Source organism: Ammospiza caudacuta, chromosome Z, assembly GCF_027887145.1.
Source record: "Ammospiza caudacuta isolate bAmmCau1 chromosome Z, bAmmCau1.pri, whole genome shotgun sequence".
NCBI lineage: Eukaryota > Metazoa > Chordata > Aves > Passeriformes > Passerellidae > Ammospiza > Ammospiza caudacuta.
In genome coordinates, this window is record NC_080632.1 from 53,869,736 (window position 1) to 53,896,811 (window position 27,076).

The window sequence follows — 27,076 nt, forward strand, 5'->3', positions numbered from 1 at the left end:
TTGTTTTCACAGTAGTAAGTGATTATAAGCAAAGTTTAATTGATCTATGCACAAAGTCTTAATTTGGAGTGACTTTTTATTTTTATTAACAAAGGACAATCTTAGCATAATTCATCAGATGCATTTTTAGTACCAAAAGCTATATGTTAAAATCATTCGGCTTCATTTAGAATTTTTTCAAGGGCTGTAGAAATAAAAATTTAAGCCTAAAAATTTCCGGTGTCATTGATTAGTTCCTGCAAAACATCAACCGAGATATTACACAACGTGGCCATTTTATGGTAAGTAATAGGAAGCCAAAGATTTGGTTATCAAAGCAGTGTAGTACTGTTGAAGACAACAGGGCCAGGTTGATTCATATCATAGAGAAAGATACTTCAAATTGCTTAATTCAGCCTTTGAATGCTCAATATTTGCCTGAATCTCAAGGAAGATTTAAAAGCACTTTCTGAAAGCAATTTCTGAATTCCTTTCACAATATTTAAATACTCAGCAGTATAAATACAGCAATTCATAATTAGGGTGCAACATCAAATGACTAACACAATTTTTTTGTCAAACCTTTCTACTGTGAGGAGTGCTTGCATTTTGTTGTAGGATGTAGCAAGAAGTTAGAAAGTTATTTACCTATAACTCCCTTGGTTGCTCCATACTGGGTATAGTGACAGCAATGACTTCATGGAAATTTCTATCAAGAGAGATGGCAGAGCCTGGGGCTCTACTTGCTTTGATTAAAAGCCATCTTTGGAAAGCCTGCATCTTTTACAGCAGGAGTTACAATGACTGGTGTGTCACTAATATGTGAGCATGGTAAGCGAGGAAGGAAAATGCAAGGGCTCTGGGCATAACACAGGGTCCTGCTCTAAGATTTTTATTTTTCATCCCCTGGATTCCATGTTAATGCAAGTTATTTGGAAGCATTTGGCTACATGCAACTGCCACCTTTGCAAAAAACCTCAAAGGAAAATCCTTCAAAGAAAATCTTATCCTCAGGCTTTTTCATTCCAGTTCTTGGTGATAAAGTCTTTTGGCTTTGAGGTTTCCTATATAAGGAGTAACAGATGCCAAATGAACATGCCTCCTTCTCCATATCTTTTGAAAATAATGAGAACTAATACTTTGTTAAATGATCTGAAGATTCAAATTCCCCTGCAAATAATACAAAGCCTTGGAAGTTTCTCATTAATATACTGGCTAATGAAAAATTAATACAAAGCCTTGGAAGTTTCTCATTAATATACTGGCTAATGAAAAATGTGACTGAGTTTCTGGCCAAAGAATTTTGTTCTAGCTCAATTGCTGTTTATGTGTGACACCAGGCTTATGTCTCTGCACTGTAGCCTAGTGACAGCTTTTCAAGTGGCACTGTTGCCCCAAGCACGATGCTGGGGCATGCCTGGACTGCCTCATACTGCTATGGGCTGTGTATCCCCACGCTGCAGCTTGGTTCTGCCAGTCCCTTTTCCTGCCATGCACCACGTGGGACCTGACCTGCTAATGCCATCTTGTCCCTTCAGAACTACCTTTCTCCCTGAAAGGCTTTGCCCTCTTCAACTGGTTTGTAACCCCTGTGCTTGTCACATTCTACCTTTTGTTCACTATTCTTCTCCCCTCTAAAGTCAGTCACCAAAGTTCTCCCCGAGACAGGCACAACAGCAAGGCCTCCACACAACTTGGAGTCCTGCTTTCCCCCACATTGTCCCTTGCTGTGGCTCATCCATTTAAAGCAAACCTTTAAAGCAGTCTTAAAATTTGGCAGCAATGTATTTTTCTCTTCCCTTTCCTGGGGTTTTACTTATGATGGCACCATGCATGACCAGTATCACAACCCCACAATGCAAACAGAGGTCAACTCATTAGCTACATTTCAGATTCCTTTCTTCAAGGGTTTAATTTCTGACCCTGCTATAAACTTGAGGGGATGGGGAAGATGACTGTTTACTTGGCTTCTCCAGTTCACTCATTCTCAACTCTCTTTTCTCCTGTTGTTTTCGACAAAAGGCATCCCAGAGTGGTGGACTACCAGCTCATGAAATAATCATAGAACATCTTTGTGGACTTGCTTCCCAGTTTCTTTTTGTTAGGCAAAACAGAATGATTCAGACACATATGGCAGCACCATTACAGAGATGGTCACGCCAGGGTTTCAGCTCCACTTCTGAATTATGTTGACTTTTTGCAGTTACACAACCTATGGCAGTCGTTATGTAGACAGACAAATTTCTGGAAACCTCTTTGTTTCAAGAAGTAAACCTGTGTCCCAACATGAAAGACAACAATTGGAGTAGTTTCTCTAATTTAGAGGTCCACCAAAAGAGAGCCCAAGTCAATAGAACTAACAGCAAAATGGGGATATGCAAACAGAATTTGCTTTACAAGTCTGGATATGAACCCAGAAAAATTAACACTAAAGCAAATAAGTGTAGAATGCTAAAATACATCCCATATATGCTCCTAGACCAAATACCACTATTAACTTGTAGGGCACTTCAACTGCAGCAAGTAATACAGGAGTGTAGCATGAACTAGAAAGAAGGAATCATCCATTACAGCATATCTAATTCAGTTCTCTTTAAAAGAAACAAACACAGCTGTGCTCTCTTGTGCTGTTATTTGGTGCTTTAGTATCTTTATTATGAAAGTAACATAAGAGAGGTTTCAGTCTGTTTTTGCCTTCTGAGGTGGCTCACAGTAGTTGCACAGATGGGAAATTTCAACTGCTCTCCTTATTCAAGGGTGTGATTGATGCTTCAGGATAGCCACCATGAGGGCTGCCAATGGCATCCATCAGGGCACAGGGTATGCTTTTTGTCTTGGAGACTGGACCCTTCTCTATCTGTGTTGCCATCGTACTCACTTGGAAAAAACAGTAGTTAATTTAAAAGACAGAGATATTTAAATTGATTTCTTATAGCTTAGAAATTACCTAATAAAACTATTTCACCAAGACAAAAATCAGTAGAATTTTGCATTTGTATATATTTTCTGATGTACCAACAATCAACTCAACCATGTAAAAGCCTTAACTCAGCACATACTTTAAAATATGTGGATAAATTTCATCACAGAGCAATTTCACTGAAGTTAAGATGCCTTGTTGATCTAATGAAATTGTAAAATCTAGTATATAAACTCAAAAATTCTAAAACGAAAATTAACAGCTTTAGGTTTTCCAGGTGTTTCTGAGGCTTGTATAATTAAAAAATGCAACTGAGCTGCTTAATGGGTAAGACAGTGTTCCAGAAAAAATAAAGAAAGATTAACATATACCATCACATTCATTTTGCTTTGTTGCACCCAGTAAATAAAAAATGCATTGTTGTTTTCACCTTTGAGTCTAAATTCTAACTGCATTTGAGTAAAATAAAAAGAATCAAAGACAGCTGCAGGTAACCAATCTCTTCAATTTTACATATTCCAGACAACCTTTTATTGTGTTTTAATACGAGAATATTTTACTTATTGCAAAGTATCCTGCATAATACAGGTGCTCCGCTATAAAATCTTCTCTCTTACTTGTAATTCAGTCATTCTAAATTTAAAATACCAGTATACAGTACTAAAACTTCCAATTGAAGTTTAGTATAAAAATATCAGCACAAAAGTCCTTTTTAATGTCTGTTTATCGTGAGCAAACCAATTGCCTATTTAATTATTAATTGTTTTAGTATAATAATAGACTTTGCACCCCTACAGTTGCTAATTGATATCATCTCAGGTATTTTGATGAGATACGAAATACTAAGTAAGAAAAAAGTAAGTATTCAAATGGTTAATTTGCTTAGTGCAGTAATAATAAATTAGTTTTTTGCATCTTCTTCAGTTCAAAATCCAGCTTTGAGACTGAGGAAGGCTTCACATCAATTAAATAAGAGTGGTCCTTTTAACCAGTAGCAGTTTGATTGCCAATGACTCGAAGAATCTCTTTATGAATGTTTGGTTCCTGTGTATTTATACTTGTATCACCCACTTGACCATCTTCATAACTAAAAAAAAAAGGTACAGAAAATAATATCACATTAGTGTTTTATTAATCTATGTAAAAACATCAAAAAATCTCATTCTCTGAGTGCTTATTCTGTATGTTCACATGTTTCTACTGAGGTGCTCTGCCATGCTTCATCTTTATGCAGATCCTAAACTCTGAAGAGTTTAGGAGGTGGTAAGGCTGCCATTGTCACTGAAACCCCGAGGCTGAATTAGCCACTAGGACCCAAAGGGGAAAAATATTAGGTGAAAGGGGAAATGCTCACAGCACAGACAGGAAGCCTTTAATGAATTCCTCAGCTTAAATACAGACAGCCAAACAAAAATTGTGCTTCACAATACATGGACAGACTTACTATAACATGAAGTAATGCAATTGAACAGGAAAAATAATGAACTCTCCGTTCATTTGTATTAATGACATTTACTAAACTTCTGACACTAGCTTATCCATACATTTCTAGCACAAGTAAGTACAGTAAAAGATAAAAAATGAAGGAATACTGAACAGAATTAGGAAGAAATGTCTTTTATCTACTTTAATTACAGCTATTGGAGGAAACATAAGAAAAAGGTCCAGTATGAAGTTGAATGTTAAGAAAAGCTTTGTACTCACACAAAGAAAAATCTTGTACACACGTGATCCGTGTTGGGAACTACCCATACCTCCCCATGTTTGTGCAGATCAGGTGAGGTTATCACTATCAGAGAAAGAACAAATTTCATAGTGATGAAAACATGCCTGGAAAACACTGCTCTAAAAGATTTTGAGTTTTATATATCATAAATGGTCTTTTGGGAATGTGTAGCTTTCCTCTACATGTCTGTGCTGCAGTGCAGATTTTGAATTGGCTGCTAGTGCAAGAAGGGAGATGAACTTGATTCTTGTTTCCAAAATATACTTTTCTGAAAAAATAGATGTTTGGTGTATGGGACAAAGTTGTTAAATTGAATGAAAGCTTAAAAATGCACTTATTAAAACCTGAATTTAAAAAGCCATAGGGCTGTTAAAGATGGTCTGAGACATCTAATCAGCACTTGGAACAGATACTTGCGTTTAGTGATGGTTGATCTGAAATTAAGATGCTTAAGACAAAGCCTGAAATTGCTATACATGGGATGTGCAATACTACCGAATATTTAAAACAAAAGCAATTATGACTCAAGAGGTTCAAAAAGCTTGCCAAAGCTTGCTCTACAGATTTGACGATAGGTTTTTTACCAGCAGAACGAGGACAGCACAGGAGAGAAAGCTTTCCATTGCTAACTAGAAGCTATTACCATCAATCCACATTGGAAGATATCTAAATGCATTTGAAGAGCATCCTTCTCAGCAAGTTGTTGAGCTGTGTGATGAGCAGGTTCATGGAGTGGTGGGTGAAGAACTGGCTGAGGGACTGAGCCTAAAGGGTTGTAGTGATGGGGTAACATCTGGTTGGTGACTGGTCACACCAGTGGTGTCCTCAGGGCTCCATTCCAGGGCCAGTTCTGTATCAGTGCTGGAGGTGAGTGCACCAGTAGCAGGTTTGCTGGTGATCCAGACTGGGAGGTGCTGTGGATTCTTTTGAGGTACAAGAGGGTTGTGCAGAGGGATCTAGATAGACTGGAGCACTGAGAAATCTTAAATGGGGTGAAATTTGTCAAGTCCAAATGGTGGATTGTGCAGCTGGGAAGGAGTGACACCGGGCACAGTGGTGAAGTGGGAGAGGGGTGGCTCAGGGTGGATGAGCAGTGCCCGGGCAGCCCTGAGGCCAAAGCCCATCCTACAGCACCGAGCAGGGCACAGCCAAAGCCCATCCCACAGCACCGAGCGGGGCACAGCCAAAGCCCATCCCGGAGCACCGAGCGGGGCACAGCCAAAGCCCATCCCACAGCACCGAGCGGGGCCCAGCCAAAGCCCATCCCACAGCACCGAGCGGGGCACGGCCAAAGCCCATCCCGGAGCACAGAGCGGGGCACGGCCAAAGCCCATCCCACAGCACCGAGCGGGGCACGGCCAAAGCCCATCCCACAGCACTGAGCAGGGCACGGCCAAAGCCCATCCCGGAGCACCGAGCGGGGCACTGCCAAAGCCCATCCTACAGCACCGAGCAGGGCACAGCCAAAGCCCATCCCACAGCACCGAGCGGGGCACGACCAAAGCCCATCCCGGAGCACTGAGCGGGGCACAGCCAAAGCCCATCCCGGAGCACCAAGCGGGGCACGGCCAAAGCCCATCCCACAACACCGAGCGGGGCCCAGCCAAAGCCCATCCCGGAGCACCGAGCAGGGCACAGCCAAAGCCCATCCCAGAGCACCAAGCGGAGCACGGCCAAAGCCCATCCCACAGCACCGAGCAGGGCACAGCCAAAAGCCCATCCCAGATCACCGAGTGGGGAACGGCCAAAGCCCATCCCGGAGCACCGAGTGGGGCACGGCCAAAGCCCATCCCACAGCACCGAGCGGGGCAGAGCCGGCCCAGGGAGGAGATGGGCCTCGCCTGGAGCCTGCTGGGCCCTGCAGATGGAGAAGGATGGGAAGGTCTTTCAGTGCTTCCTGAGGAGGGAAACAGCAGGTGGGAGGGCTGGAAAACATGTCCTGGACACTAATGGAGGGGGCTAATGGAGGGGTTTGGCTTGTCTGGTTCGGAGAAAAGGAGGCTGAGGGGTGACCTCACAACTGTGCAGCTTCCTGAGGAGGGCAAGGGCACAGTGTGGGAATGATTCAAAGCTGTGCTAGTGGAGGTTTAGACTGGACATTTCAAAGCATTTCTTAATTGAGAGGATGGCATGCTGGGTTGGACTGGGGTAGAATTAATTTTCTTCCCAGTGACTGGCAGGGGGCAGTTTTTGGATTTGTGCTGAACACAGCATTGATAGTATAGACATGTTTTTGTTATTGCTGAACAGGGCTTACACAGAAAAGGCCAAGGCCTTTTCTGATTCTCATACTGCCACACTCCAGGAAAGCTGGGGATTAATGAGAGGTTGGGAGGTGACACAGCTGGGACCGGTGACCCAAACTGACCAAAGGGATATTCCAGACCATGTGACATCATGCTCAGCATTCAAAGCGAGGGAAAGAAGAAGGAAATGGGAGAGATGGTGCTGGTCTTCCCAAGTAACCTCTACATGTGATGGGGCCAGGGTCTCCTGGAGATGGCTGAACAGCTCTTTTGGAAGCAGTGAATTAATTTCTTGTTTTGCTTTGCTTGCATGCATGGCTTTTACTTTCCCTATTAACACATCTTTATCTCTTTATCTTTAACACATGAGCTTTCGGGCTTCTACCCTTTGGACTCTCCCCAGCCCTGCTGGGGGAAAGGCTGGGGGGCTTGGATGCTGGCTGGGGTTAACCGTAACAGCTGGTCAAACTCTGGCTTCCTACAGAGTGGTTGGTGTGCCCAACCTGTCAGTGTTTAAGAGGCATTTAAACAATGCTCTTAATGATATGCCTTTAAGTTTGGGGAACCCTGAATTGGTCAGGATTGGACTTGGGTGACAGTTGTGAGGCACTGATTCTATTTTTAAATACTACATTTTCCACATTCTTAATTTTCACTTTTTAAAACAAACAAATGCTCCAAATGATAGACAAATTGGGTTAATGTAATTTCTGAGACTAGCTCCTAACTACAGGCGCACTTCTTACTCAAATGCCACAATTTGTTCTTAAAACCTGCTGAGGTTTCACTAGTTATTAACAAAACAGCCAATTCTTTCAAGAATGACTGTACTCAAGCATTAGATTTAACTTCCCAAAATTTCTGAAGCAAACAAAGAGAACATACTGGTTGCCAGATGATCAGTATGCTTGCTTGAACAGCGAAAAATTGTTTGGAAATTCTATATAAAAGGTGTTTTTTTCCTGACTTTCATGTGTTTAAGGTGTTTGTCAAGAGCGTGCAAGAAGTCAGTGCTTCAAATAAAGGACGTGACTTTGGTTTTTCTGATGGTTTAGGAAGAGGATCACATTTGAAACACAGACCGGATGATCAGTCACTATATGTATATGATATTCCATGACATTTCAGCATCTGCTACACATTCTGTTCAAAGAGGGGAAATGTCCTTACTGGAGCATAAAGGTCAGCTGCTGAGCAGGTACTCCTACACCTACCAGTGCTTTCTTACCTAAACAACCAACTAAAGCTCCCACTGATTTGCAGCCTGTAACGTGTGCATCCTGTGGCCATGACTAAAGCACCTTCACAAGGGCTTTCAGCTTACCTTCACATAAGGCTATGCATTTTAAGTTACGGCTTTGCAAAAATTGCGACTGCTGTCCTTTCTTCTGGGACTGAGATGTAAAAAAGTGAGAAAATAGAATTAGCACAGTAAACCGAACAGAGACAAAAAGCAACAAAAGAGACAGCTGCTATTTTCAGTGATTTATTAATGAAAAAAGTAGAGGCAGTTTTTCTAAAATGTCTCTATTTTATTTCTAAATGCGATAGAATTTATAAAAAAAACCCTATTACTTATTTGCATTATTGTAGGAGATATTGGAACTCTTTTATCCAGAAAAATAATATCCAAAACTGCCTAATTATTGCAAAATTAAAATATTATCAGAAATATCAGTGTTACTGAAAAACAAATTAATATCAGGAAAAAAAAAAGAAAGAAAAGGTAAATAGTCACTAATTCTTTGGTCACTACCCTGATATTTTATTTTCCTTCCTACTTCTGAGAGCTTCTACTGGGACATGCCAAACTACCTTTAAAGCCAGATTATTCTGTAATTTCTATGTGCTAATCATGGAGACAGATATAAGATAGTTTGTTGAAATTTAGCCCTGTGCACAGATGCTGTGAGTTTGCTTTAGATACAGCAGAATTGTAATGGTTCAACATGTAAAATTTGTGAAAAGGAAAAAATTACTTGCTATAAGTTAAATTCTGCTCATTTCCCAGCAAAAATCATTCTCAATTTCTTTTGCGTCATTGTTCTGGAAGTCTAAAACTCAGAAGGCAGGGGGTTGCTAGGAGCCATAATGCAACCTGTATTTCATCTTCATTCTCTTCCTAAATTCTTCTGCTTGGAAAAGAACGGCACAAGGTCTGCAATATGCCCTGCAAATTTTTACTAGAGCAGTTGAACTGTATTTGATATTTGCAGTCTCTGAAGCTGTTGATTTAATTCAATGCAATAACACTGGTAAGTTGCACAAAGGAAATATTACCTCTCTTTCAGCTACTGAGTTCCCAATAATAAATCCCACAAGTCTTCCAGAGACGGTTGATGTACCATACCTGTGATGTATTACTGCCCTTACTGCCTGAAGCTGGTTCATCTTTAGCTGACACCTTCTGCTGCTTCTTGTTCATCCCTAGGAATATTAAAAACATGTAAGGTACCCTGGCCTACAAATACCATACAAAGCAGAGTTCAGTATGAGAATGGAAGAGGTAGCACAGTGAGAATCACAGTCTGTCCTTTGCATGGCACTCAAAAAGCTGGTTAACTCTGTCACAGCACATCACAATATAAATCCTGTAAATTACAGGTACCTCTGCATGTATTGCAAAGACTTTAGCAAAGTCAAGTTAGCATTGAGTAGGTGCAAAAGCAGATAAACCTGAGCTTAAATGCTACTGAATTCAGATCAGGAATATTCTGATGTGGTGACTTAATGGCGTTGTAGGTCAGCATGTGCTCAGTCCACTTTACCCTATTCAGGCTGAAGTAAATTCTGATTACTGTGGGTGGGAAGGCAAAAATTATGACAGAAAGAACTTTAGATATACATCTTTAGCACTTAATGGAACTTTATTAAAAGTCTAATTAATTTGTATGAGTAGGCAATTTAAGTTTTGAAATCCACCTTGGTTTGATCTCCTTATCTACACACAAAATATTAAATTATTAGTCACATTTGATCCAAATCCATCTCAGAAACTGAAACATCTACATTCGTGCCTCAGATTTCATTCATATCCCTCACGTTGGTTTATATAAAATTCCTGTTTTGCATGATACTATGGGCTTCCCTGAGTTTCCAGCATCCTGTATTTCACAGAATCATGGAATAGTTTGGGTTGGGAGGGGTCCTGAAAGATCATCTCATTCCAACCCCTCTGCCATGGGTAAGGACACCCATCTTCTGCTAGACCTGGTGGCTCTGAGCCCCATCTAACCTGGCCTTGAACACTTCCATTATCTGGCACTTTACAAATACGACTGAATTGTGGCAAAGCTTAACTCTTTGAAGGAATGTGTAGGAACTCCTGCATCAATGTGAATGTGCAGGACTCCTTCATGGTTTTTATTGGCAAGGATTACACACTTCAGTGGAACACAAGCCTCCTTTCTGGAGGAGACAGGATGGAAGAGGCCAAGACAGGCAGAGAGAGGAGCAATAGCACATTGAAGGTGACAAAGCAGTATTGTCCAAAAGGAAAGACACTTTGTTAAATATGGATACTTCAACCAGCACAATTATTGAGACCTAAGAAGCCTTTGTACTCATGTAACCTCTGACAAGCTAAAAGTACATCTAGACATAATTGAAGTTGAAGTTCCTCAAATAGTAGCTCAAAAAGCTGAGCTCCTAAAACATGAGCTAGAAACCCTGAATATCAGAGAGCAAACCAAAATTCTCAGAATCATCTACATGCACATGAACACACATTAAACTATATACCTGCACTTTCATATGTGAGGAAATGGTAAATACTACACACCTAAAGAAGAAAGCCACCATATTTTAAAATCCCTTTAATTTCTCAATGTACATATCCATTGTCTTGTTTTAATATGCTTTTGTTTATTATTTAATTCTTACATGGAAAACTCGGCACAACTGACTTTAGGATTCAATAGTGGAACAAATTATGTTCCTTCTCAGGCTAAAATAAACACACTGAACTGTACTTTCTAATGTAATCTTGACATGGTGATACTTGGGAATACTCTTAAATATACAGTTTTGAACATGTCTGTTGATCAATACTTGTTTTGTCAGATAAAGTCATAAAAGATCATGAACTCATGGGTAAAGTTAGATGGAACTTAGGCAGATATTGACAAAAATCACAAAGTTGGATTTCAGCTGAATCATCAAGACCGACTACATATAGCATTCAGTATTAGCTAATATTTACTTCAAGCACAGCTTAAGAATTCTAAGCACATTGAAAAATAAGGACAGTGTTTAACAAAGTAATTTTCTATTTTCTTCTTATTTATTTAAAAAAATTATCTTTTTGGAATAAATTTAATCATGGTCAATGAAGATTAAATTGAATATAATGTTTTAAACAGCAAGACTGTACGAAGAAACAGCAGAATAAGATATGCCCCTATATTTGTCCACCTTTAGAGTGATCTATAAATATCACCTGAGTAACCAAATGATATGCTTGACAATGGACTAAGGTAGATTCCACTTCCAAACATTGCACCATGGAGCTGAAAAAGAGAAGAGTGATTACTTAGCATTAATTTGGTTACCTGGACAAAATAATAATAATTACAGGAATAGGTCATAGCATGCTTACCCACCCTACTAATTTATTTCAGTTAATTAACAGTGTTCAAATAAGTGTTTTTAAAAATCATGCCCTGAGTATAAAATTATTTTATAAATATATCCTGGAAATCATGTCCAAACAAAAAACCAGATGCCCACAATTTTACATAAGACTTATACATAAAATTGTGGTTTCTATTTTTAAATCTAATATTACGATGGAGGATGTCTACAAAGAGTGTTTCTGTACTTGACCAAAGAGTGTTTCTGTACTTGCCCTGGGATGCTCTTCCAAGGTACATGGACTCAGCTCTGGGGAGAGCTGCTAAGCACAATGCTAAAATACTCTGCATTAGAGCTCCCCAGTCCCTCTGTAGTGCCTACTTTGCTCTGCAATAGTGGTGTTCTGATGATTCGGTCTGAGAAGTTTGCATTAGATCCCTTATGGCCAGCACACTTCATGCTTCCACTGCCAAAGAAATCAGAGAGGCAGACAAAGTGCTGCAAGCCCAGTTCCTGTAACTCTAGCATGTTTCTGGATCCCAAGACACCAAGACAGTTTAGGCAGCTCTGACTTTCACTTGCAACTGCTTTTAAGCAGTACCGAGTGAAGCCTCCTAGAGGTGCTGCTCTGCAACATAAAACTGAAACACTGATTCCCACAGAGATTTTCTAGACGTTTTAGCAGAACATTACTTCATCTTAATTGCATCAGAAAAGTACTTTTCACAGGAAACAAGATAGTATTTGAAATTATCTCTTTTTCTAGCTATATATGGCTACCAGAATGAAACCCCTTGAAAACTTGTCAAAGCTAGTATGTAACCAAGTATGCACAGGTTAGCTAAAATCTATTTTGTTTATTTACCTGCAGCCTCGTATTGGAAGCAACAACTAAGCCGTTCCTCAGGATGGAATGCCAATTTTCAATGTGTGAACCACTGAATAAAATGAAAAAGAAAGCCATAAAATTCACAGTGTAAAATGCAAAAATTACATCAGAAATCCTTTAAGACAGTAGATTCACAGCTGCAAACCTCAAATGCCAGAAGTAAAAAATATAGCATGGCATTTCAATAACCTTTGGTTATTAGGAATATATGTACTCACTGAAATGCAAAGGTACTTCCGTATAGATTTTTAGCAGCTCGGAAATTGGATTCTTTGGCTGGTGGACTGCTGAGAAGAAGGAACTGGTGGGGAGTGTGCATAAACTTCAGTTGCTGTCAAATGTAAGAGTGCACATGTGAAGAGAAGTTGATTAATATGAAAGTATTGTAATTCTCTGATGGCAATCCTTAAGATATCATGCTTTTCCACACCACACATGACTGCATCTAAATAACTACATGAACTAAGTTGAAACTGGTCTCACTTCCACAGTTTCAAGCTGAAATCAAACAGTAAGAATGACTTTCAGTTTATGAAACATATGGAAGTTTTTGGAAAATTTTAAATGGCTTTAGTAATTAAACTGAACAATTTCATCATAGTATTCTATCAGAGCTGACTTTGAATTAAGGTTATTTGGAAGGCTGCATATTACTGCGCCCTTAATCAGAAGTTACTTATATGTGGATCTCCTGATACAGAATGTTTGTGTGCACTGTTTTCTGTACAATTCTGCATCTAATATTCTATATGGTGAAAAACCAAAAGGTGATGTTTCTCTCACCTAATTCTAGATGATTACAAGGTAGACACCTGAATTTGAGCTACTCACCTCATAGGTTTTTTTATGAACTTGACCTGTTTCAGATATTCATGTTTCTAAAAATCAGGACCTAAAACTGCCTTGTTTATTAAAGGACACCATGCAATCAGTTAAAATGCATACACCTACGTTTTGCTAGTAAACTCCCACCTAAAATGCTAATGCATAAAAAAGACCAGAAAATAATAAGAAAACACACAGACACTTACTCTATTCACCGGTAGCTTCACAATATGCGATCTATTACTAGATATAACCCTAAAATAAGAAACATGTATTAGACGTAGTAACCAAACCAAACTTAAAAATATGTTATGAATGGCCATCACAAAGCACCCAGCTGCAGGCCTCTAAACCTATTAGATGGAAGTAGGCCAAAAATTAACTAGAAAATTAGATCAGATGACCCAGATGAGGTCCAGAAACAGTTCAGAATAGCTGCAGTTGAGAATACCAATGTTAATTATTAGGCTGACCTTATATCACATTACACTGGTCAAGTGATTATTCATTACAAATGATAATTTAATAATTATTATCTCATGTGAATCAACTTTATACCATTGTAGAAGAGGATGTGCAAGCGGGTCTTGTTTATCCATCTGCTTCTTTATTTCCAAGTAAGGTGCCTAGAAAAGAGTAATTATGTTATTTCTAGGTTGAATTTTATATGTTACATTGCCCATGATTTCATCTATTAAAATGAATACATTATTAGGTTGAAATCACAGCTTTACTGACACACAGCATAGTAGAGTTATAAATGTGTTTTGACAACAAGAATTAATATAGCGATTATTTTCCCTAGGGTAAGATAATAAGCATATAATTAGCATAAAAATTACTATATTATAGCAAACACTGGTGATCACAGGGAAGAAAGAAGAAGACATCTATTTTTGTGTGGCTTTTGATTAAGAAACTGGGACTTTACAAAATCAAGGTTCTCAAAGAAACCCAAAATAATCCATTTGGTATTTTCAACTGTTTCAATGTATAAGTACCATGTCATATTATAATTTCCTTTAAAACTGTTCTTGATTTCAATCACAATGCAAAGCATCCCTTTAAAATTCATTAGTCAAGAAGTGTTTTAACATTTTAAAAAAGCAGAATGGTAATTATTTTTTATTTTTAAAAGACATCATAAGAAATCACAGAAATGCCTGATTTTTAAAATTTTTACAAAATGTTACACAAATTAACAAAAAAGGTGAATTTTAATTTTCCATTTATTTTATTCCTTTCTGTATGTTCTTCACTCAAGAATCCCAAGGTATTTTGTTAATACACAGAGCAAGATAGAAAACTGTTCTGAGGATGCATTTAAATAGCAGTTGGAAAAGGAAGATATATGGAATAGATTTAAACAACAACTTATAATCAGTGGTGTTGTTTGGAAAAGTAACATAAAAGTAAACAGATATAAAGGAACATAAAAATAACAGAAATACAACCATCAGATATGCCATGAGAAATAATATGACAGTAAATCCAAGTCCCCAACTATACTTAGTTGATCAAGAATTTTGCTATAATAGAGATAAATATCATGTCATTCAGAATACCATTCAGAACATTGACACATGATCAATTTCTTTTGCTTTGGAAGTAAAGTCTCTGGCTTTGAACATTTCCAGAAAGGTAGCAGCTGGTGATTACCTCATTACAAGGTCTCATCACTCTATTGTTATTATCTCTTATTTAAACTTCAAAAAATCTGAGTTATACTTCATTACTTTTATTTAATTGGCATTAGGGATAGGTTTGTTATTTTGAGCAAACATTTCAATATCATTACAGTTATATAGGAAAGAGATTATACTATTGACTTCCCAACCCATGATAGGCAGGCAATGCAAACATCTTTCAAGTTCTAGAAACAGTGATTAATTAGGTAAGTATTTTTACATTTACCTGTGTCATCTCTCTGATGGAAGTGATACTGTCCAATGCTTTCATGACTCGGTCATAGTTCTTCTTCTAATGTGGCATAAAATACACAAATAAGTTCAAAGAGTATTAGTATTTGGCTCTAAAAAAACGTGAATTCTTTGAGTGTGTATAAAACGAAAGCTAGGAGAAATGTTGGGCAAATAAATTCTTTCAAACATTTCAAACCATTAGCTGTCTTCCACAGACTGTCATTCATCATCCAGAAAAAATCCTTGAAAAAATATTGTTATGATCTTTCTTCTTTGAAGCTGACAGGGATCTCCAAAACACTCCAAAAATCAGATTATTTTTCAACAAATACTTGTAACTAAATGTAACTAAATTATTTGGACAACATGCTCTTGAGGTAAATAATGCAGTGACCCAAACAGATTTTAAAAAAAATGCATATAAACAGATGTGTTTCCTTTGCTAGCAGTTCTATAAAACTTCATAGATCCTTCAGTGGTCCCTCTGCCTCACCCGGATCTTTGCTGACCTGCTGCTTGGGAGCCACTACCAGGCAGCTCCACCTGAGTGAACAGGCTAAACAGTCCATGCTCCACCACTCCACAGCAGCTCCACTGCTCCCCATCTTGGGGTCTTGCCAACACATTACAGAACACCTCAGCCTCTCCTGACAAAGAACTCCTGCTAGCTGGCCTTTGTTCAGAGTGAGATGCATCCCAGTGCAGGACAAGCCAAGTTCTCCTCTATGCCTTTGGGGAAATGGCTTCAGGGAGATGGAATATTCACAGCCTGAGGGCATTCCTGAAAGGCAGCATTTGGAGCCCAAGGAGCAGGTAACACAAGCACAATTTTCTTTATTTCAAAATTGATGCTTGTAAAAAACTCACCTATTAACCTATTAACCAGTTAATAAAATTACATACCAGGAAATAACTGCTTGCAGTGAGAAAATGAGATGACAGCAATGACACTTCTAAGAATGAAAAGATGGACTGGAAATCCCCTGGCTTACATGACCTCTATCTCTCAAAAGCCATCTTTCTTTTTGTGTCCAATGTGCACATTGACAGAAAAACACTTAGAATATAAAATTTTGTGTCCAGAATTTGTTCCTTAGAAGAGTTTCTTGGCTTTAACATAACCTACACTTTTGTCATGGTTTAGGGATGGTATTCTCCAATTTACTGTTCCCATTGAGACATAGCACTGCTCACTGTCCTCCTCCCTCTCTTCCTTACACTTCCCCCCTGCTGTGGGATAGAGAATTGGGAGGACAAAGGTAAAGATCACGGGTCAAGGTAAGAACAATCAGCTGGAAACAGCAATGAGATAAGAAAACCAGCCACAAACAACATCCAAATGCTCCCTCTGCCAAGTAAAATGTGAATTCTTTTCCCGCTTTTCCCTGGAAGATACTCCCCCTGCTCCCAGAAATGATGTGAGGTGGTATAGAATAACCTCTGGGTCTTAGCCATACCCCATTCTGGCTACTGCAGCAATTAACACTGTCCTGGCAAGAACCAGGACAAGTCTGTATTCAAGTACTTTCTCAGAGACAATAAAAAAAAGATGCAAAGTTTTGAAAACACACTTGTGCTATATTCTGGAGCTGTATCACATAATAAAAGAGACTCCTCCATGAGAAATCTTTGCTTTGAAATCTCATGTATTATTAAAACCAAGTGATGACAAAATTAAAGGTAACTACTTACCCTGGGGTTAAAGGCCAGCATCTGAGGATCATTAGGATCGACTACAGAAGGATATGGCTCAAAAATGACAACTTTCCTAGGTGACTCTAATGCAAACCGACACATAGATACCAACAGATCAACTACCTGGGGATAAAGAAAGACATATTTATTATGTTTATTCAAAATAAACGTTTTTATAGTATATTTTCCAATCTGCCTTTTTTACACATTATAGATATATTGTATTTCATTGATACCTATATTGCCGAAACTGTGTTATCCAAGGAGATAGTTCAGGACTAAATTTTTTCACGGACCTCAACAGAGTTTGGGGTCAGCCATGGTGTATTATTCCATGTGCATATACACTTTTAGGACCAGTTTCTGGTCCTAAAAGTATTATAACATCAAATATATTGCTTGAAGTATTGCTTTCTCTTGCGCACACATGTGAATTCCTGTATCAAATTTATTCATTAAGGAAATTAAACTAGTGTATCTCTGTATAGACACACCAGTAAAAACTTTGCTCAAGAACAAGGAATAGTCTATCAAATTTGTACCACTTTCTGCTCTTTTCCTGAAGACTGTAATCACAGAAACACTTGAAAATATTGTTTCTGCTAAACCCATAATACTGCAATGGTTTAACAGTCATCTGCACAGCTCACACTAGGGCATTCTCTTCTTTCCTTCCTGTTATACAAAATTACAACACTTCATGGATTATCTTTGATTTTCACAATTTCCCCACAGGATTGTGCATGTAATGTGCACATAGACAGGTGTATGTAAGTAAATACACCACTTAGATACAGATTCCCCAAGCAATTGTGTCAAAATACGTAATTCAGAGGTTAAAAATAGAATTCAGCAAATAACAAAAATGAGAGAATGCAGCTTTCTGGCAGCTGTGAAATGTAAATTCAGCTCATAATGAAATCCAAAATTGCTACATTAAAAAGTAGCTGCAGATTAACTCATTTCCTCATGTTTTTATGTGCCTTCTGAAAACATTCCTCTGTGAAAACGACTTTTCCACAAAAGAAAGGAAAAGCTGAGACAAGCTGACTTAATAGGTATTCCTGGTTCCCCCCACAAGTCCACATGGATCAGATCTCATCTCACAGCTCATATTCATCTAGAAGATTTTCTACATCTGTCATTATAACTGATCATTTGGATGGAAAAAAATTACAGTCTTTTAGAGAACCAGAATGAAAATAAGAATAATGATGAAAGGGGAAAAAGAACTGTGCTGTGGTGAGTCATATAGCTGCCATTCTCCTCCTCTGCTCCTTCAGTATTAATGGACAATTTTCTCCATCAGTTTTAATATATTCTGTTAGTTCCAGTTACTAAATATCTCACATATACTGAAAAATGAAATTACTTAAATAATGATCCCTTCCTTCCCCAATGCTTCTCTGATTACTTTCCAGTTTATACTATCTGTATGTGAGATCAATGTTTTGAAATAGGGCATATGCACTGGCATTTACAAAGGAGATCAGCAGCCAGATCAGGCAGCAAACTTGCCCTTGTGTTAATGGATTACCGTGAAATTGAGCATGAGCTCACCCTGCTTCTGAGAAGCGCTTCTTAGTCTGCTGTCACAAAACACTCCTAGGGAAGAGCTTTTTGAGTCCCCAGATCTTTAAATGCAGAGATTCAAAGTTGTATTGCCTTATGATTTGCATGATGGGACACTGTCTTAAAACTGGCACAGTTCTACTCAGACAGCATCATCCCTAGCCCTCCTTTAAACAAACTGTTGACTCCTAGATTGTTTCCTACTCTGCTTTTTTTTTACACTTGATTTCCCCTGAGGTCACTGTTTTGAGTTGATGCAATGCAAAACAAACTGGGAGGTAAATCTAATAGAAACCCTATAATAGAGCCGTGCATATGCATTCCTTGGGAATAGGAGATGCTGTGGATCAAGCAGATGTCCTTAAAACTGGATGTGAACTCCTCAATTGGAGGTACTGAAGTAAGTAAGGATTAAAATAGCTGTGTGAAGGACAATACCACACTTGCTGATGACAATTCCTCTTATGACATCAATCCCTCAGACAGGGCCTCTCACTCTCAAGAGACTCTTTATAGGGAGTTGGAACTATCAAGAAATCAGTCATCTAATTTTCAAGCATTTTGCCTACATGACTAACACAAGGCAACCTGAGTTCAGGATGGAAAGTTTTAGAAAGCACAAGCATTTATTATTGAGAAGCCATCGGATTATTTAGAGTGACAAAGTAGGGTTGTGCACCTCAGGAAACGAGCTGAAAGCACAAAAGACAAAACGGGATATGATTTCTAATGATGGGAAGCTGTATTTAGGATTCCTCACTAGACAAAATGGTTTGGAAGAGGATTAATCAGACAAAATGTGAACACTTACCTTTTACTAGTCAGCCTAAGCTTGCTAGACTCTTGGAGAAATAACCACTGTGCTGACAGTCTATGCTGTGATTCATACTGTCCTAAACTAATGACAAAAAGAACTCAGATGAATCAAGCTCTAGAACTGATGATTTTTTTTCTGCAAACAGGAACATGGTGCTCAGTCAGATCCAATATAGTGAGCTGGCTGCAATGTTATCACTAGAAACAGCATAATTTAGCTACCTAGGTCCAATGGGACAACAGAAAAAAACCCTTATCTAACTCTTTTAAGTACTCTTAAGGCTGCAATTGCTTCAGAATTCTACAGTAAAGCTCTGTAAATGTAGAGGTACTCCAGAGATCTACAGCAAGCTCTGCACATGCCTGCACCACTGACACGTATACAAAACAGAGTGAGAGCTAACCAGGGCCACCTCTCCTCAGCTTAGTCAGCTCTACTTAAAAAGGCTCATACCTAATTCTTTACTCATTTTAGGAAAGCAATCTTCCAGCTATTCAAAGAGCTATTCAATAGGATCCCCTGGAAAACTGTTTTCAAGAGGAGGGAGCAGATCAGTGATGGCAGATCTTTAAGAATGCCTTCCAGAGAGTGCAAGAGTTCTCAATACCCATGTGTAGGAAATTAGGAAAGGAAGACAAGATGTCGGCATGGATGTCTCCAGATCTGATGGTAAGACTAAAAGGAAAGAAGGAAATGCACAGGCAAGGGATGCAGGGATAGATATTCTAGGAAGAATATAGAGACACAGCCAGCTTGTGTCAGAATGGGGTGAGGGAGGCCAAGGTGCAACTGGAGATCAACTCGACAAGAGATGCAAAGAATAATGAAGAGGCTTCTGAAGGCATGTGAGACAGAAAGGGAAGGTCAAAGAAAGTTCACCCCTCTTTGAACACGACTGGGAAAATGGTAACTGCAGACAATGAGAAAGCCAAGGAACTTGACAGTTCTTTGCTTGACTTCACTGGCAGTCTCCCCTTCACACACCTCTCGAGTTGATGAAACTCAAGACAGAAAGTACGGAAGCAAAGTGCTTCCCACTGTCAGTGAAGATTACATTTAGAGTCCCTGAGGAATGTGAACATAGAAAGGTCTATGGGACCTGATAAGATGCATCCCATAATCCTGAGGGAACTGGCAGATAAAGTTGCCAAGCTACTACTCTCCATGCTAACTCAAAAGGCATGGCAGCCAGGTGAAGTCACAGGTGACTGGAAAAAGGGAAATATTGCACCTATTTTTAAAAAGGGTAGAAACGAGGGCCCTAGAAACTACCAACCTGTCAGCCTCACCTCTGTGCCTGGGAAGATCATAGAACAGCTTCTCCTGGAAGCTGTGCTAAGGCACATGGAGGACAGTGAGGAGATTCATGACAGCCACGACTGCTTCACTGAGGGCAAGTCCTGCCTGACCAGCCCAGTGGCCTTCTGTGATGGAGTGACCACATCAGTGGATAAGGGAAAGGCTACAGATGTCATTTATATTCTTTAAAACAACCTCTCCCAATATCCTTTCCTCTAAATTGGAGAGAGATCAATTAGATGGATGGGCAGTTCTGTGGATAAGGAACTGGTTGCCTAGCTGCATCCAGATGGTAGAGGTCAATGTCCTGATGGCCACTGATGATGACTGGTGTCCCCCAGGGAGCAATACTGGGACCAGTGCTCTTTAAGGACATAGAGAGTGAGTTCAAGTGCTCTTTCCACAATTTGCACATTACACAAGCTGAGTGGTGCAGCTGATGTCCCTGAAGGATGGGAAACCATCCAGAGGGACCTGTAGAAGCTGGAGAAATGGGCCCATGGGAATCTCGCCAAGTTCAACAAATCCAAGGGCAAGGTGCTGCACCTGGGTCATGATAACTCCAGGTACCAGCACAGGCAGGGCATGAGCAGCCCCAGAGCAGCCCTGCCCAGAAGGGCTTGAGGGTGCTGTGGGTGAGAGGCTGCACATGGCCCAGCCATGGCACTCCCAGCCCAGAGAGCCAAACGTGTCCTGGGCTGCACCCAGAGCCCCGTGGGCAGCAGGGCAGGGAGGGGATTCTGCCCCTCTGCCCTCATGAGAGTCCACCTGAGTACTGTGTCCAGCTCTAGGGTCCCCAACATAGGAAAGAGCTCCAACACCTGTTGGAGCAAGTCCGGAGGAAGGCCACAAAAATGATCAGAAGACTGGAATGCCTCCCTGATGAAGACAGGCTGAAACAGCTGGGTGTGTTCAGCCTGTAGACGAGAAGGCTTTTAGGAAGCCTTACTGCAGCCTTTCACTACTTAAAGCGGGATGACAAGATAGGGAAAATATTTTTGCAGAACCTGCTGTGATAGGACCAGAGGTAAAGGTTTTATACTAAAGGAGGGAGATACAGACTAGATATAAAGAAGACTTTTACACTGTGGGTGATGAAACACTGACGAAACACATGGTAAACGCCCCATCCTTGGAAACATTCAAGGTCAAGTCAGACAGGGCTTTGATCTAGTTGAAGTTGTCCTGGCTCATGGCAGGGCACAGGACTACATGACATTCACAGCTCCCTTACAACTCCAATGATTCTATGATTCTAAATGTACAAGTAATGTAACATGTGCCTGAATTAAAAAAACTAAATGCTCACAGAACTTCAGGCTGATAAAGAGGTGGGGCTTCATCTGCACACCTCCTTCCATTTCTTACAAGCCTAAACTGTTATCCCACTGTTCAGTATCTATATATTACAAATCCAGTGGTCTTCAGACAACAGATGAAGAGCTGCTGTTCTGATTCCAGTCATATTCTCAGTGAGGAAGCTAATCTACACTGCTGCAATTTTTACCTTTGAGGATATGCTCATGGTTGTATTCAGGCACCTACCTGAATAGTTTATTTCCAGTGACTATACTCACTAGTGCTAGTTAAAGTTAAATAAATTGAAGGTTTGTTCTTCCAAAAAACCCATGCTGCTTACTATGTAGAAACACAGTAACCAGAAAACGGGACACAAATGCACTTTTCCTTAAGATGTGCAGGCATTTACCATGAGATCTTAAAGGGAACTTAAATGTAAAATCTTTTAACTTTTTTTTTTCCTAATGAAACATTAGGTTAGTGATTTGGAAGCGTAATTTAAAATACTTTAAGAAAACAATGAGAGGGTTGTAACTACATCAATAACTGAATTTAGAGTTAGGAAGCAGGCTTATATTAAATTCCTGATCCTTGAGAAGAAGAAAGAACCCTATGTAGCAATATCAGTAAGGACTTTCCCACTGCTACCTAATGATGGAAACAACAGATGCTCAGTGGACCCCTGCATCCCAAGACCATGAACAGGAAGTAACTTATTAATTGCATGAGAGTAGTAATGGCTCATTAGGTGAAAATAAATGTAAATTATCTCCAAATTACAATGGCTGCCTTTATTAACAACCCAGGTGACCTAATTGAATACAACAGGGCACAAAACCACAGTTACTCTAATTACAAGGAAGCAAAACAATGGAAACACCTCATTAGTACTATTTGAATACACTGTGCATAAATCCAGTGCATTTACAGCTATAACAGTGGACAAATAAATAATACTTACCAAACAGTACTCATATGGTGCATGCAAGTCAAAACACATACTAGAAGAGACAGAGAGGACTGAGTAAACTACAGAAAACTTTAGATAATCCTACCTGTGCCCCAGTTGCAATTTCATCAGCAGCTTCGTTCATCACTCCTAATGTTTGGAAAGCAAATACACAGAGTTCCCGTTCACAAACAGTGGGCTATACAAAGAAAGAAAGTTAATTTTACTTCTGTTCTAATTTGAATTCTTGCTTTTAGCGTGTTATGAGCTATGAGAAAACCCACACAATTAATTCTAATTCTTCATATTTTAACTGCAAGATTGATTTTAAATAATAAATACATATCAATTATTGAGGAAGATACATTAGAGAAACATTTTAATAACCTGAAGAGCAAAAGTGAAGAATTCTAAAACTCCTAAGTACTCAGAGAGGCTAAATTTAAAAGAAATCCCAGCACTGTTACAAAACCAAAATTACAGGCATAGTACTCAAATGTTCTTAAGACTATCTATCTGAAAACTTCCTACATAATTAAACTTAATGGAGAACTAATCATGAAGCTAATGGGAGCAGGTTTATTCTTCAGAGCTTCTTACACTGCTGTTCAGAACACACATAAAAATCTGATCTGGAAAACAATTTTTTGAAGAGGTTATTTTTAGTTTTTTGACAGTTTAACAAATTATTGGTAGACTGTAAGAAAATCCATTAAATTTTTACAGCATAAAGACTATTTTGAAACCTACTTATTTTAAGAAATAAAGATATTCCAAGTCTTTTTTCAGGTATTAAATAATAAAAACCCCCTTCTTGTTGAACCAGCTTTTGCCTATTAAAAAGTAATTAATGATGTAATCACAAATAAAAAAACGTTATCTAAACCACAAATTGAGAATGGAACATTTTGCCTTCATAAGGCAAACAAAGCAGAAACAAATAGGAAGACAGCTTTAGGTAATGAAAATAGGCATGTCTTCATGGGCTTCCTAACTGTTTACAATCCTTACAGCAACTCCATATTATTTACTGAAAGATAATTAGTAGACCAACTTTATAAAGGCTCAAGTAACATCACACCGTGAATTGTTGCAAGTATTCAAAATGAACAAACAGATGAAAGAAATATGAATTAAAACCTTCCTTAAAACTACCCAATAAACACAAGCCGCTATGACAACGCTAAAAACAATCAAAAATACTTCCTGGATACTACTTATTTGAATGCACAGTATTAAATCCCAGCTCACTGAAACTTAAACTCATCTTTGTAACTGAAAGTTCTGAGTCTAGTAATCACAACAAATACAAGAGTATTTGTAGTACTATGCTTTGAAGTTCAAGCCATTGCCTCTACAAAGCACTTGCAAAAATGAAAAAATTAATTAAACACACAAAGGAAACCTAAAATTTAGCTGAATTCTATTTCAGGCAACAGCTTTGCCAGTAATAAGCATACTGTTGTCCTTGCAGTCACTTGCTTTGCAGAACTTAAAACATTCACTTGCTACGTTTCAAAGATTCAATACCTCAATAAGCATCTCAAATCTTCTGGACTGATACAGTCTCACTTCATTTGCTTTACAAGAGCTATCATATTTCAAATCTGATAATGTCACCCATTTGATTTAGTTTATCTGTCATGTTACATTGCATTAGGCAGCAGATGAAGCCAAACATGATCAAATTCATTGTGCCATGGCAAGCTGGACAAGAGGTATCTACCGCCGTCATTATTCTTGGGATTTTCACATTTAGAAGATGGTTAAATCATTTGTTCAGTGGGGCAACTATCATAATCAACAGAATATACAGACTTCCTTTATTTCAAAGCAAGGAATAACTCTGGAATAACTAAGCAATCTAAATTTGGCCATGCTTGTCATGAAGAAAACTTGTAAGAAGATATTTATTTTTGATATTTTGTTTACAGTCTCAGCAAAGTAATTTATCCTGAAACTTAATGATGGTAAAGGAACACACATTTTGTCACCATTTCTCTTTTTCCTGCCCCTCTGTTATGATCCCAGAAGTGTCTGAGCATCTGGAGAAGGATGTTAGGAAAATAGACATTGCATTTATGCTTGACTTTGGAAAATTTTTTGTCTTTATGGTAGGGTTTTTGTTTGGTTTTTTTTTTTTTTTTTTTGAGGGGAGTGGTGGTGGCTTTTTTGCTTTGTTTTGGTTTTGGGGTTCTTTTGTGGGGGGGAGGATGGTTGGGTTTTTTTGCCTCAGGCTGACACTGGACAACTATAGATATACTGACAAGCAGGACAGCAGAATTTCAGCCCTGAAGTGGAACAGATACTTCTGTTAGGATCTATACAATTATTCTCATTTTGGCAAAGCTTTCTGTCCACTACGTATTCTGTCAATACAATAAAATGGGAAAAATAATCCCAACCCTGCAGCTAAAGGGACATTTCAACAGTCTGTCTCATTTATCTAGTCTGAATGCCTTTCAGCCCACCCTACAGTCATTTTAAAAGTACTTTTGATTTCTGCTTCTGGAATTGTCTCAATTTATCAAAATAAGATGTTTTTAACTTAAATTTCCCACAGGTGTTAGCAATGTATTCCAAGAGACATTGGTATGGCCATTTCAGTATCCTCTACTCCAGTCACTAGTTAAGCTCAATCATTTGTATTGTTTAAATCCCTACCAAATGAAAAAACTACCTTGCAATTAGGAAGCAAATGTTTCAGGGACTCTTGTTTGTCACACTCTGCCTTACCTATTCAGTGTTACATTTCCTTCCTTATGTTTTGCCTGCAATTGTGCATGCTAGAACCAATGAAAACATATGAAAACTAAGTTAATAAATCAATTCTAGAAAGCAGAGTTTAAAGAAAACCACAAGCTTTATGGGGAAACTGGGATTCAAGGCTGATCCTACTCTGCTGTTAATGTTTTGCATATTGATAGTGTGTTTCCCTTTATATGGCATCCACTCTTCTCTTGTCATAGGATGTGAGGATTTGGGGTGGGAACAGTATTGTTCTGACTTCAGATCATAAATATGAGAAATGTCCCCAGCCACACTAAAAAAACAAGAACTGACACATTTATAAAAGCTACGTTGTTCCAATGTCATCTTTGGATACTCTCACTTTAGTTCATTTATACGTAACACTCATCCAGCTAAACTTTCCAAGAATTTTTGTGTCTGTACCTGAAATACTCAATAAATATGTTCTTACTGATGCGAAATTCACAGCCACACATGTGCAGATTAATCACCTCTTCCTGGATTACTATCTCCCATTGTTTTCAAGGGGAAAATACACAACAAAATAGGGCTTAGACACTTAAACATTTATTTCTGAATTTGAGTTTCATCCTCGGTGCACATAGTTCCACAGATTACAACAACCACTTTGAGGATATGAGCTGACTGGCTGGGGAACTTTGTTGCTTCCTGAACAAGGCAACTGTAATTCTTCTCAGAAAGAGCAGCTACCAGGGTCTCACACAGACTTTATTTTTTCTCTTGAAAATAGAAAATTAATATAAAGCCATTGGTCTTCTCAGAACTATTAGCTAAGTGAAGATCACTGGGTGCTGAAACACCGTTATGAGGATCATTATTCCAGTGGGAAAAAAACATAAAAAAATAAAACCGTTAAAAAAATAATGGGCCGTTAACCTGAGACTGCAAATGCTTGGAGGCGGACGACAATGACAGAACCAGACAGCATCTTCTAAATGCTTGAAGTCTTCAGATTTCTCCTTTAGCCACCCCATTCTTTGCATCATCAGTAGCTCCCACCCAACTGCTGCTGTGGTGAAAGCAGCACCGAGTTCCCGCGTGTTACAATGCAAGTGTGGTTTCTTTCTGCAGTGACTGAGACAGGCAGACACACAAACCACTTACACACTAGGACATATCCTGGTTCCTGGACTAATACACTACGTAAAATGTTTTCTAGACATTCTTTCAATTTCAAAAAACTGAAAGTTTCATAGTCTATATCGATCTAGCAACTTTCTAATGTGGGCTGCAGCTGTGCTCAGAGCAATGTGTCACCCTTTCCTGCATTCTCAGGGATATCACACAGACACTAAAGAGGCTGTAACATGACTGACACACCTAAAAACTATTGATCTAACATGAGATGCTTCAGGCAAGGCTGACTGCCTGACATACAGCAAATGTAATAAATGGTGAAGGTGAAACCATTAGCAATCACCCCACTTTTCCTAATGAAAGCAACAGACAAGGAGACAAATTGGAACTTCAAATCTCTGTTCTGCTTCCTACTTTCCACCATGCCAAGTTTTAGTTTTACTGTAAGGTAAACTCTGAACAGTCTCTCAATAATCATGTGTTACATGGAACTCACTGCTCAAAGACATGGGAGATA

At 38.9% G+C, this 27,076-nt stretch overlaps 1 protein-coding gene across 2 annotated transcripts in view; it reads right to left on the reverse strand.

Annotated features, from left to right (window-relative positions):
• Nucleotides 1–1,256: 1,256 nt before the first annotated feature.
• The window catches only part of PARP8 (poly(ADP-ribose) polymerase family member 8), a 116,498-nt gene continuing 90,678 nt past the window's right edge, over nucleotides 1,257–27,076 (reverse strand). For both annotated transcript variants that reach the window (XM_058823770.1, XM_058823769.1), the window contains 12 exons: nucleotides 22,817–22,909; nucleotides 16,772–16,897; nucleotides 15,072–15,137; nucleotides 13,716–13,783; nucleotides 13,364–13,412; nucleotides 12,551–12,663; nucleotides 12,309–12,381; nucleotides 11,310–11,379; nucleotides 9,222–9,298; nucleotides 8,196–8,265; nucleotides 4,604–4,688; nucleotides 1,257–3,986 (listed from right to left, as the gene is read on the reverse strand). In XM_058823770.1, coding sequence (XP_058679753.1) covers nucleotides 3,884–3,986; nucleotides 4,604–4,688; nucleotides 8,196–8,265; nucleotides 9,222–9,298; nucleotides 11,310–11,379; nucleotides 12,309–12,381; nucleotides 12,551–12,663; nucleotides 13,364–13,412; nucleotides 13,716–13,783; nucleotides 15,072–15,137; nucleotides 16,772–16,897; nucleotides 22,817–22,909 — 993 coding nt within the window. In that variant the 3' untranslated portion in view covers nucleotides 1,257–3,883. The remainder of the gene's footprint in view (nucleotides 3,987–4,603; nucleotides 4,689–8,195; nucleotides 8,266–9,221; nucleotides 9,299–11,309; nucleotides 11,380–12,308; nucleotides 12,382–12,550; nucleotides 12,664–13,363; nucleotides 13,413–13,715; nucleotides 13,784–15,071; nucleotides 15,138–16,771; nucleotides 16,898–22,816; nucleotides 22,910–27,076) is intronic.